Source organism: Rattus rattus, chromosome 8 (assembly GCF_011064425.1).
Source record: "Rattus rattus isolate New Zealand chromosome 8, Rrattus_CSIRO_v1, whole genome shotgun sequence".
Taxonomy (NCBI): Eukaryota; Metazoa; Chordata; class Mammalia; order Rodentia; family Muridae; genus Rattus; species Rattus rattus.
In genome coordinates this window covers 11,328,652-11,341,142 of record NC_046161.1, presented here as the reverse complement: position 1 = coordinate 11,341,142, position 12,491 = coordinate 11,328,652, and the positions used below count along the sequence as shown (strand labels likewise).

Genomic DNA, 12,491 nt, shown 5'->3' with positions numbered 1-12,491 from the left:
GTGGATTAAAATCCGACGAATAGCGGTATTGAATTGTGAGTGGATTAAAACAAGACCTTTAGGTCACTATTGGTGGTAACTGATGAGATTCTTTTCAGGATTTATTTTCATTTTTATTTGTGTGTATGTTATGTTCATATGCCCTTGGAGGCCAGAAAAGGGTGTCAGAGCCCCTGGAGTTGGCATTCCATGTAGTTGTGAGACGCCCAGTGAGGGCGCTGGGAACTGAGCTCTGGTCCTCTGCCCCATCTCTCCAGCCCTGAATGCACGAGAGCAATGTGGCACAGGAGTAGCATTGCCATTGAGGTCCCCAAAGGCCTTCATTCAGTTTGTCCTAATGTTCTAAAGGACTGCCAGTGAAGGTCTGTGTGTGAGGAACTCTCAGCTCTATTGATGACTTTGAAACAAGACTCTATTCTCAAGAATAGGACTGATTAAATAAACTGAACACCTCTTTAATGCAGCCATTAAAAGTCTTTTAAAATGTATCTCAATTAATTTATTAATACCAGTAATTTAATTTATCTCTAAAATCTTTAGGGGGAACAGAGTTCACAAAAAACACATCGCCCAGCTCAAATGAAAGGGCCTTGCCAATCTAGGAGTCTAGACGTGGAAAACGAGTGTCCCATGTCCGTCCACTCAGTGGGGGTCTATTTTACTCCCCAGACTGTGAACTTTAGTAACAAGGAGCATTCGAGGCACACATCAATTAACAAGCTTGAGTACGAGAACGAGAGGCTCCGAAGCGATCTCGCCAAGCTCCACATCAATGGAAAGGCAGCGTGGTCCAATCAGAGCAGCTATGATGGAGCAGGGGCATACATCTACCAGAGCCAGCTGAAAACGGAGACCGGTGGAGACAGGTATGCTGGCTTGGCCATAAAGAAGAGACATTTAGAAATCCCTTGGGGGAAATGTATACGTAATGTAAAGTGACGACCTCCGCAGGCGTGTGTAGCCTATGAGGTAGTGACAGCACAGGAGCCTGGATGTCCTGTGTAAAAAGTACTGAACCTTTGTGGGAGAAGACGTGCTCCACAAGTAACTATTTGTAGTATTACTACTTTTTTAACCGCATGATTGTGGGGAAAGCTAGAATTTACTCTGTTAAATCTGACGTTAAAGCAAAACAGAGAACATGGGGAGGTGTCACTTCTTCCTGTCCTCCCATGATGCAGGTCCTTGGGGTTGTCATTTGTGGTGTTAGAGCTGGTCACGGCAGTGAGAGCAGTGCATGGAAGAACAGTGAGTGCTCTCCACTTTACTCCCACGATCTCTAAAATGGGTCAGCTCACATCCCGAGTGGATGTGTTAACAAGGAGCCGCGCTAGCGAACTCAGTTTTAACTAAAGGTCTCTGGAGGCAGACCACTGCTTCCTCAAGCCTACAAGATGCTTGGCACAGCAACTCTTTTCCCATAGCACTTCTCAGGGCCATGGAGACGCTGGTTTATTGTGGGTTTGTGGGAAGGGCTATGGTATGCTGGCTTCCTCACACCTGTCTGACATGGGCTTTTTCATCTTTCATGCTGATTCAGAAGGTCCACATTCACTGCAACTTAACCTGACCTCAGAAACCTGACAGCATGAACACCTAGCTGTGTTGTCACGGTTTCCTGTCTGTAGGGTGTTAGTGGAGATTGTATGAGGGGATCCATGTAGTATGTGTAGTTGCATGTGTGTTCATCACCATCACTAATATTATTAGTAATTTGTATTTGCAATATTAATACCTTAGTGATAATTCATGGTGGCTAAAATGTATATTTTGGTGACCAAGCTAATAGCTAAACCTGAAGCTTGAAGGTGATGCCAGGGCTTTTCTTGGTAGCTAAGCAAAGTCTATGGAACCAACCAAAATAGGGGACAGGGAGTCTGCTCAACATTCTTTTCTTTAAAGATTTATTTATTTCATGTGAGTGCACTGTCACTGTCATCAGACACATCAGAAGAGGGCATCAGATTCCATTACAGATGGTTGTGAACCACCCTGTGGTTGCTGGGAATTGAACTCAGGACCTCTGAAAGAGCAGTCAGTGCTCTTAACCACTGAGCCATCTCTCCAGCACCTTCTGTTCAACATTCTTAAGACTTTAGAGCAGTGTTCTCCCTTCACTGTCTCAAGCCTATGGATACTAGGATGGATTCTTTTCAGTTTTAGGTTTATTTTTATGTATTTATGTATGTTTTGTCTGCGTGTCAGTACGTGCCCCATGTGTATGCTGGGTGTCCACAGAGGCCAGGAGTCAGGGATGGATCCCCTGACACTAGAGTTCCAGATGGCCGTGAAGTACTACCCAGGTGCTGGGAACCAAACCCTGGTCTTCTGCTAGAGCAGCAAGTGTTTCTAGAAACTGGAGCCACCTCTCCAATTCCAAAGATGGATTCTAACAATTGCTTTTTGAAACTAGCCCTGAGTCTCTCCAAAGTGCTAAATTGACCCCTCTGTAGAAAGGGGAGAAAGAGAATGAGGGAAGGTCAAGGTACTATGGTGGGGAAACCTTGGTTAGGGTGTCATAGTGGTGGTACTACAATGAGGGTGCCCTGATGTGGGTGCTGTGGTGGGGCGTCATGGTGGGGTGCCGTGGTGGGGTGCCATGGTGGGCATGTTGTGGTGGGGTGCCATAGTGGAGGGCCATGGTGGGCATGCTGTGGTACTGGTGTTGTAGCTGGGAGTGCCATGGTGACAGGAATGTCTAGTGTCCGAGTAGGGTTGCCATGAGGAAAGCGCCATGGTGAGAGTAATGTGTGTTTGTCATGGCGTGGGTGCCATGGCAGAGACTCCACCATGGTGGTAGCGACGTGGTGCAGGTGTCATAGTGGGAGTCTCCTGCTTGGAGAGCCATCATCGTGGAGGTGCTGTGGTGGGGTACCTGGAGGCTTCAATGGACACAGTGTGGGGAAATGAGGCGGCCCTGGCCACAGCCAAAGCTGTCTGATGGCGGAACACGTCGCTCACTCTCAGTAGAGCTGGAAACCCACTCTAAGAGGTCATTTTCTAATCCGGAACAGGAACCCCACAAAGTTCTTCACTCCTTTCAGTCTCCCAGAGCAAAGCACAGCCCTGAAGATGCCAGATTGGGTTGTGTGGCTGCAGGCTGAGTCACTGAGGCTCTGGGCTCTGCCTCTCCCCTCACTCCCTGGAGCACCTCTGGTAGCCATTACTCTGCAGTTACTTATTTCAGAAATATTTTTCTTGGCCCTTCACCTTCCTTTGTCAGGCAGTATAGCATGTATTAAAAGTGCCCAACAAAAACAAGACAGTGGGGGACAGAGGCAGGAAGAGGCAGAGGGCTCAGCAGGAGATTACCTTAATGAGCAACCTAGAAAACTGCTCCCGCTGCCAGTTCCGTTGGCTGAAAGTTCCATTAAATTTGTTTTAATGCTTTGTCTGATTTCAGTGTTTTTCAGTGACCTGGTTTTGAAAAGAAACAGCATTTCAAATGTCCTGAATAAATTATTGCCATGTAAAACCCTCAATGGGGAAAAGTTGTTGCAATGTGGGGACATTTGAGTTCAGCAGTGAAAAGGTAGAGGACAGGTAGCTCCCTGCTGCTGCCAGCAGTGGGAGAGGAAGTCTCGTTTACGGCCTGCCTCAGGGAGTCAAGTAGCAAAAGTTGTATGTGCATATGCATGTGTGTGCATTCAGTATGCATGTATGCACACATGTATGTATATGTATGTATAAATATGTGTGGTATATATGAGTATATGCATTTGTATGGTATGTGTGTGTTTTGATTATATATGTATATGTGTATATGTGAGCATGTATGTGTCTATATCTGTGTGCATATATGCACATATAATATATATATATTGTTTATACATGTATATTATGTTGTGGGTCTGTGCATGTAGGGTATAGCCAGATATTTGTCAGGCATAAGTTAACCAGAAAATACCCATCATCTTTACATATCAGTGGGTTAAACTATTTGGAGAAGGAAAAACAAAATGGCTCCACAAAACTTCAAGGTCACAGTCTAAGGAATTAGCCCTTGTCATGGAGGAAGATTCAAGCAGTCAGTGATTTAAACAACCTGTTATTCACTCCTGACTTCTGTTGTCTTTCAGCCCTTTCTGAAGTGATATTTTAATGTTCACTCACTTGAAATCTGAAGCACTTCTAGGTGATTCAAAGCATTTAGTTTCTAGAATAATAATATACTCATCACTCTAAAATTTTTATGAGACATAATGGAATTTGGTTATGACGCTCTGAATAGTGTTCTTAAAAGATAGTGTTTTGAAGTTGCAGGATAATTTACAAGCTGATTTAGAGTACTGGGGCCCAGAACTATTAATGTATAACTAATTTTAATGACAAACCCATTTTGTAATAAATGGAGCTTGTCTTTATATGAGAATACACACTTAAGAGTGAAGCCACAAGGGCTGGAGAGATGGCTCGGTGGTTAAGAGCACTTACTGTTCTTCCTGAGGACCTGAGCTTGGCTGCCAGCGCCCAAATCAGTTGACTCACAATCTCCTTTAACTCCAGTTCAGGGGACTTGACTCCCTCTGACCTCCACCAGCACCTGCACGCAGTTGGGACACATTAGCCCACCCAGGTGCACACACATATAGTAAACCCATGGTTTAAATTCTTATATCATGAACTGAGAACAGATTAGTAATCGGAACATTAATCACTAAGATGGAGTCATATCTAAGTAATACATTGTTTAATAGGAAAACCCCACAAAATTAGCAGGTTTGTCATTACTCCTTGCCAGGTCCCTTCTCAAGGTTTGAATCTAGACGCCAAAAATAGGTTGTGAAAAATCTATACTGTGTTATTAGCCAAGAAGGAGCAGCAAAGGTTCCAGGACAGGAGACAGTACAGGTCATAGAATAGGGAGCTTCTGGGGAGTGAGGGGACAAGGCTAGGAGGAGCTCAGTGATAACGGATAGAGTCTCATCCCTAGCTGGGACATCATCCCGTAGACCAGGAGAAGGAGCTGGAGAAGAGGCGGGGCCACAGGTGAGAGACCTTGACAACTGCAGTCAAGACCCCACACTCCGTGAGTTGTGCCTCCCCTCCCAGCAGTGAGCCTGCAGTACAGAGCAGGGCCTAGGGACAGCTAATTGAACTGTTCAACCTGTGAGTGGATATTAAAAGCCCTCTGCAGTCATTTTTAAGCCCACTTTAAATTGATACGTGCAGCATTCTGTGCAAGGTGGTTTTATGAAGTATTTGAATAGCTATGTTTTAGAAGAGCTCTCAACTATAAAGATGATTTAAGCCAAAGTACTTTACTTCATAATGTAGTCCTTTCCTTCAATCTCAATATTTTATTGATCTTATAATATAAAAAATATTCCTACATAAATCCTAGTAATTATTGCCATAAAGCCATCTCTGCATCCACAGCAAAATGGATAATTGGGATAATTATTTAGATAATTTAGAACAAATAGTACTTTCATAAAATTTCTGCATAGTTAAGATTACACACACATACACACATACATATAATGTTTCTCAGATCATCTCTATAATTATCTTGTTTTTCCACCCTGAAGTGTAGACCCTAGACACAGGCCAGTCTGTGAGAGTGCATTATGCAATTGTTACTGCGCAGTTTGAACCATGAGATGTTTCATCTATTGTTCATATCATAAACCATGCTATTTCCATTTAATTTGCTGTTCTGTTTCCATGGTAATTATGGTGTGGGATAATGGAGGGGAAAGATTTATTTCAAGATAAGTAAAACCAAGAAACACGTTTTGTTTGTTTGTCTGAGCTGACTGCAGAGGCCTAGCACGGTGCTTCATGTCATTTGTCTGCATAAGAAGCAAGTCTGTGTGGACCGGGCTTTGGAGGCGAACAGAAAACCACAGTGTGGGGGTTTCAGTTGTTTCAAAACGCAGCTTTGAAAATGGTTGACACCTGTGGGAAACGTGGGTATATTAGTAAGGATAAAGTGCTTTCAAACAGATTTTTGTGTTTTCAGGGTCTTTGATGATTTTAAGTCCCACTTTCCTGAAAGACATTTAGCCAAACAGGCTGGGCAGGGTGGTCTTTGGTCCAGTTTTAAGGGATGTTGTTTTATTTCATTATTTGCTTAGCTTCCCAGTGTTTCGTTTTGTTTTTGTTTTTAAACGTACATTTCCTGCCCAACAATTTAGCATAACTGACAAACTCCATAGTGTTTTTTCATCCTTATTGTCGCTTTCAACTTCCGGAAAACTTGAGCTTGAATTCAAAGTTACCAGTTCCTAGCTATCTATTCTCACTTCTAAAGTAAATAACTGTTTCCGGGGCTGAGCACTTGGTATGGTGAGCATTTGGTGTTCCTGGAAGGTTACCTCTCCCTCTCGGGCTACCTTGGTTGCCTGTAGTCCCTTGCATAGAGTTGAGACACCATGGCCTTTCCCCATTCACTCTGGCATGTCCATTGGTGTGTCTGTTGTTCTGTTCACGATTGGCAGTCATGTTGGGGAGACCATATGGGTATGATTTCTGACATTCCTGGGAGACAGTCAGTCTCACAGCAAATGCCATCCTCTGGCTCTCCCAGTCTTTCTGTTCTGTCTTCTGCAGTGTTCCCTGAGCCTTAAATACACCAGCTCTATTGTAGATATATCCACTGGGAACGGGCTCCACAACTCTACGTTTTGATTAGGTATGATTTTCTGTGATGACTTTTGACTGTTGCAAACAGAAGTGTCCTTCCTGGGGGGTGAGGAGTGTCATACATAGATAGATAGATAGATAGATAGATAGATAGATAGATAGATAGATAGATAGATAGATACATAGATGATAGATAGATAGAGATAGATAGATAGATAGATAGATAGATAGATAGATAGATAGATAGATAGATAGATAGATAGATAGGAACTATGATGGTTTAGTAAGATTGTAGGTTCTCCTCCAAGATCCATGACTTTACTTGCCCTGGGGAGTTGGCTGGGTTTCTAGCACCAGGCATGATTACCCCCCTGTTGAGTGGACCTTAAGTCCAATTAGAGAGCTGTCATCACCAAGGCATGTGTGCCACTGCTGCACATCTAGGCTTACGGTGCCGTTCGACTTGGTGATGTGGTTCACAGGTGTCAGAGCTGTGTAAAGCTGTCGCCTGTTTGGAATCTAAAGTAACATTAGACAGACTGTAGTTTATTTAGGAATATATAAATATATACATACCTGCATGTAGCAATTAATGAAAAATGAGGCCATGAATTTGAAAGCGAGTAAGGAGGGGTGCATAGGAGAGTTTGGGGAGAGAAAAGAAAAGAAGGAAATGATGTAGTTATTTTGTAATCTCAAAAGTAAAAAAAAAATTCATAAAATAAATGATTGACGTGGGCCTAGTGAGCCAAAGGCATAAAATCGCACATTCAGTAAGGCTTGGGTGTCAGGGGAAGGCAGAGGCACTAGGACAACAGGACTTCCAGTTCAAGGACAGTCTGGGGGGACCCTGCCTCTAATAAATGACACAAATAGAGGTAGGGTGTAGCCCAGGGAAAGGTACTTCACCAGCATTCTTTGCAAAAACCTGGGCTCGATTGCACAGTACCAGAAAGAAAAAGGATGTAAATGATTGGGTAACTAATTTAACTTCACATCTTAGATTCTTCGGGAATCAAGATGACACTTTATCCTTACTGGGTGTATAACCGGCAGCAGGCACCATGTTCTAGGTGTTTTACATGCACAGATCCTGCACCTGTCCTGAGAACCCCTTCCAAAAGCACGAGAGGAAGGCAGAGAGCTCCAACAGATTGTTCGTGAGAAGTCTGGAAGGGCATGAATGGGAATTGGGTGTAAGTTAGTGAATCCAGAGGAGCCAGCTAATACAGTCACACAGTTCCCCATCCACAAAGCACACCTGTAAGCACAGCAGAGAACCTTAAAGTATCTTGGGACTGCCCTCGGCAGCACTGCTCTGTCTTCTAAAGTTTCTGTCAAATGTGCCTCAGTTATTTAAATGGCCTGGAAACACAAAATCACCACACAGAATTAGGAAGGCTGAGGCTACCTAGCAACCATTGTGTTTTCTGCCTCTTCACTCTTCATTCCAAGTTTTTAAAGTAAATTTGAGATTATTCAGAAAGACTATTTATTTTCAAAGAAATACCCAGACAAACTCAACCATTTGATTGGTTCTCCCTAGTTGAACATCAGAGAAATCAAAACTTTCAGCTACAATAGCCTCTGGTACCCACTCTGGTAGTTTGAATGAGAGTGGCTCCCACTGCCTTTTATATTGGAATACTTGGTCCCCAGTTGGTGGAACTATTTGGAAAGGATTTGGAGGTGTGGCCTTGCTGGAGGATGTATGTGTGTCCCTGGGGGAGGGCTTTGAGGCTTCGATAGACTTATGCCATTCATTCCCAGTTAGCTTTCTGTTTTATGGTTGTAGACAAGATGTGAGCCCTCAGCTGCTCTTTTGCTCCATTCTTATGAACCCTTTGAACGCTAACCCTTTGAAACCATAAGCAAAATTAAATACTTTCTTTTACAAGTTGTCTTGGTCATGGTGTTTTATCACCACAGTGGGGGAAGGGGGAACTAAGATATACTCGGGAAGGACACTGATATCCATTTGATCTCTTTTAGAATTAGCGAAGACTGTGAGATGAACAGAAGCCCAACACCCTTGTCGCCTTTGCCATTTCAGACCAAAGAAATGACAAGTCCATTGGCTGGTGACAATGAAGTCCTCCCTCTGGTGAGTCCCTAGAAGCTGATTTTCTCTTTAAAGGTGGATTATTTAATACTGAGTCTAATATAGAGAAGGACAGCTAGATTAAAATGTCACTTCCTTTTGTTTTGGTTGTAGCTGTTTTGAGGCAGGGTCTCATGTAGTCCTCTCACAACTCTCGATCTAGACCAGGCCCATCTGAGAGATCCGCTTGCCTCTGCCTCTAGCGTGCTGGCATTAGAGGTGCAGCACCATTTCTGACCTAAGACTACAGATCATTTGACCACACCCATCTCAAACGGAAGGAGGATCTGATGCCCCATCATGAATCAGTGACTATGCCTTTTAGGTTTTTGTTTGTTTTTAGTTTTTAGAGACAGGATCTCACTCTAGCTGAGACTAGAATTCAGCATGTAGCACAGGCTCGCTTTAAACTGAAGCAGTCCTCCCAAGTCAGGTTCTCAAGTGTTCGGGTGACAGGAATGAGGCAGCAAACCCATAGAGTAGCATGTAGGTCATCCACAGAGCAGCAAAGTAACTCCTAATCCTCTGAGGTTGGAGAGTGTTGTTGTAACATTATAAAAATGGCTGTCTTTCCCCCCCCCCCCAATTCGATCCAGCACCGCAGTGCCCCATGATATCTGATAGATATCTTGCCAGAAACACACATCCCAACTCCGTGGCGGCCCAGCGTCTCTGCCGCCACACACTCTCCCAAAGTCAAATCGCCACAAGGAAGAACACACAACACAGTAACCTCTGATCCAATTGATGAGATATAATTGCCCACCTAATATACAAAGCCCTGTGCACATCCATCCCTCAAGAATATTCATAACAGGGGTTGGGGATTTAGCTCAGTGGTAGAGCGCTTGCCTAGCAAGCACAAGGCCCTGGGTTCAGTCCCCAGCTCCAAAAAAAAGAAAAGAAAAAAAAAAGAATATTCATAACAACCTGTGAAGGTACAGCGTGGAATCTTAACATCCGCCTCCATGTTCTCTCGGTGGCTTCCCCTCCCTCCTCCATTCTCCCATCCTTTCCATTCCAGTCTCCCCTCTTCCCTCAAACTTTTCTCCCGCCCATCCTTCCTTCTCGTCCAATGACAGGCCTCCTCCTATCTTGTACCCACCTCACCTGTATGACATCATCCCACAGGAGGGGTTAGCCAGGAATGTAGGCCACTTTCAGTGCAGAGAAAACCCTCCCTCTCCACAGCGTGAGGGACCCTGTGAGGTCTAGAAGGCACAGGGAGACTGCTTTGTGTTTTTCAGGGGTGGCACATCTGGGCTCAGGTGACCTGAGAATCAACAGACACTTCCTAAAGAGCTCTCAGTTTGAGAGCCACTCTGCTATTGCATCCATATGTAATATCCTCTGTGGTTGCCAAGGACTTAAGATGGGACATGTAACATCACGCAAGATGCTCTGTGTCGTCCTGGGCTCAGCAGCAAGGGACGGAATAACCTTTGCAGAGCGTGCAGGCTTCTGCTACAGGGGGCACAACCACGTTCTGGTCTTAAATTTCTGCAACACGGCCTTCCCCCTGAGGCTTATAAAATGTACAAGGCATTCTGTCCAATGAAGATTTTTCTAGAACAGGTTTTAACACTCACCTCTCCTCAGTGGCAAAATTTCTAACCTATCCTGAACCCACTATGGAACCCCCTTTGTTCAGACTTCTGTGCTGCCCAGTGATAGCAGCATGTTGTTTTGTGTTCAATAACACAGAACTTTGGTGCATGCCAACTTGTACTCAACATGTATATCCCTGTCTGCCCCACCCAACCTAAGAACATGCCAAGCCCCTGGGTCTTTGTGGGGCTCTGTTTCACTCTCTGGAATGTGCATATTGTCAAGCCTTGGATTCATGGGCTTCACTAACCTGATGTTATTCCACAGGGATGGTCTTTGCCCTGGACAGAGTGCGTTTGCCCTCTGTTTGCCCTGCTCAGGGTGTTTGCAGACACTGCTTGTTTCAGGCTGTTTGTTCAGATTTGGGTGGGGAGGCTGCACCCATTGCAGAGGTACAACCCAGAGGTTGGGATTTAACACTTGGATAAAAGTTCAGGACTCTGCGTCGCCTGCTCTGATCACAAGTTTTTATGTATTGCTGAACTAAGCCTTCTAACCAGGTTCACTTCCATAAAGCTTCCTTCTTCCTAACAAACAAAAGCAAGGGATAGTAAAAGCAGCCCGGTGCAGTTGTGCATGCCTGCAAACTAGCTAGCACTATTAGGGTAAAACCAGGATGACCAGGAACTCAAGGTCATCCTCTGCTACATGGCAAGCCTGGGCTACATAAAACACTGCCTCAAAGATTAGTGAAGAGGAAGAAGGATAGATAAAAGAACTGGGAACTTAAAATATAATTTTAAAATAATTTTCTATTTTTTAATAAAACTAACATTGTCTTTTATTCCATAACATTTTCCCTCTTATTTAAATATACACCAAACACATCACAAGCTGTGAAATGTCCCACATCTCCCAGCCAGGTATAATGGACATCACTCAGATTTCTTCCTCTAAGCCTGGCTTGTAAGGGCGGACCAAAGATCAGTCCTATACACACACACACAGACACACACAGACACACACACACACACACACACACACCCTTACACACCACTACACACCCTACACATCCCTACACACACACACCCTTACACACCACTACACACCCCCTAGACACACACCCCACACACCACCACACACACATACACCCTTACACACCACACACACACACACACACACACACACACACACACACACACACAGAGGCAGGCAGCCACCTCACCAGGATATCCTCAGCCTCCTCCCTAAACCACTGCAACTCCCCTAGGCGTTCAGCCCTCTCACCCAGCCTAGCCTGATTTCCATTTCCGCACGAGCCACCTTTGTGCGATCTGCCTGATCTTCACCTCACTGAGCTGATTACTGGCTTGTGAGTCAACAGAGTGTGTTCTGCTCAGGATCCCTGGTACTTACATCCACCCTGGAACAGCAGCTGTCACTGCAGTTTCCTCTCTAGGGCTCTCTAATGGGTTGGTGCTGAGATGTCTCAAATCCTTGAGGGTTTCATTAGCAAGGACGAGGTTACAAGAGGAGGGCGGCTCTGCCCAAAACCCAGTGTTTCACTGGGCCGCAGAGTTGATTGTCAGAGAGGTGCATGTCCTCGGTTGTAAAGCCTCTGCAGCGGTCCAGCCTCACTCTCCCTCCTCTCTCCAGTCTCCACCAGATATATCCTTCCGGGCTTCCCTAGCTGCGCAGCACTTCCTCATGGAAGAAGAGAAGCGGGCCAAGGAGCTTGAGAAGCTGCTCAACACACACATCGATGAGCTCCAGAGACACACCGAGTTCACGCTTAACAAATACACCAAACTCAAACAGAGTAGACACATATGAGCTGTGCACCTCTTCTGTTTGCTTCCTCTCCATGAGGAAAAAAAAAAGCTTCCGAGAAACCCTTGCAAAGCGGACCCATAGAACCAAGCAACCTAGTTTAGTCTCCACGTAAATCACTTCTGTGAGGCCACTATAAAATAGGGTTTTGTTCCACCAAGCTGCTTCCGTTTCTGCATTTCACACACTAATTGTTCTGTTAGGATAGAATAAGCATGACTCGCCCGGAAGGGGTTCTTTCCTGTCTAAGGAATGCTTTGGGATTAAAATTGAATTACTTCTGACTTTAATCATGTATGCTAAGGCCCCATTTCCTGTGTAACAGGCAGCAAGAGGGGCAAGTGCTCAACTCCAAATGTGAGGAAGCTGAGTGCAGGCACTGGCTGGGCACAGACGCAGGGGCTTCTAAGGTGAAAGGGCGACG

The 12,491-nt window shown here is 44.8% G+C and overlaps 1 protein-coding gene across 4 annotated transcripts in view; it reads left to right on the top strand.

Annotated features, from left to right (window-relative positions):
* Deup1 (deuterosome assembly protein 1) overlaps nucleotides 1-12,167 on the top strand; it is a 44,265-nt gene extending 32,098 nt beyond the window's left edge. For all 4 annotated transcript variants that reach the window (XM_032909887.1, XM_032909889.1, XM_032909888.1 and 1 more), the window contains 3 exons: nucleotides 670-866; nucleotides 8,581-8,692; nucleotides 11,894-12,167. In XM_032909887.1, coding sequence (XP_032765778.1) covers nucleotides 670-866; nucleotides 8,581-8,692; nucleotides 11,894-12,070 — 486 coding nt within the window. In that variant the 3' untranslated portion in view covers nucleotides 12,071-12,167. The remainder of the gene's footprint in view (nucleotides 1-669; nucleotides 867-8,580; nucleotides 8,693-11,893) is intronic.
* Nucleotides 12,168-12,491: the final 324 nt, after the last annotated feature.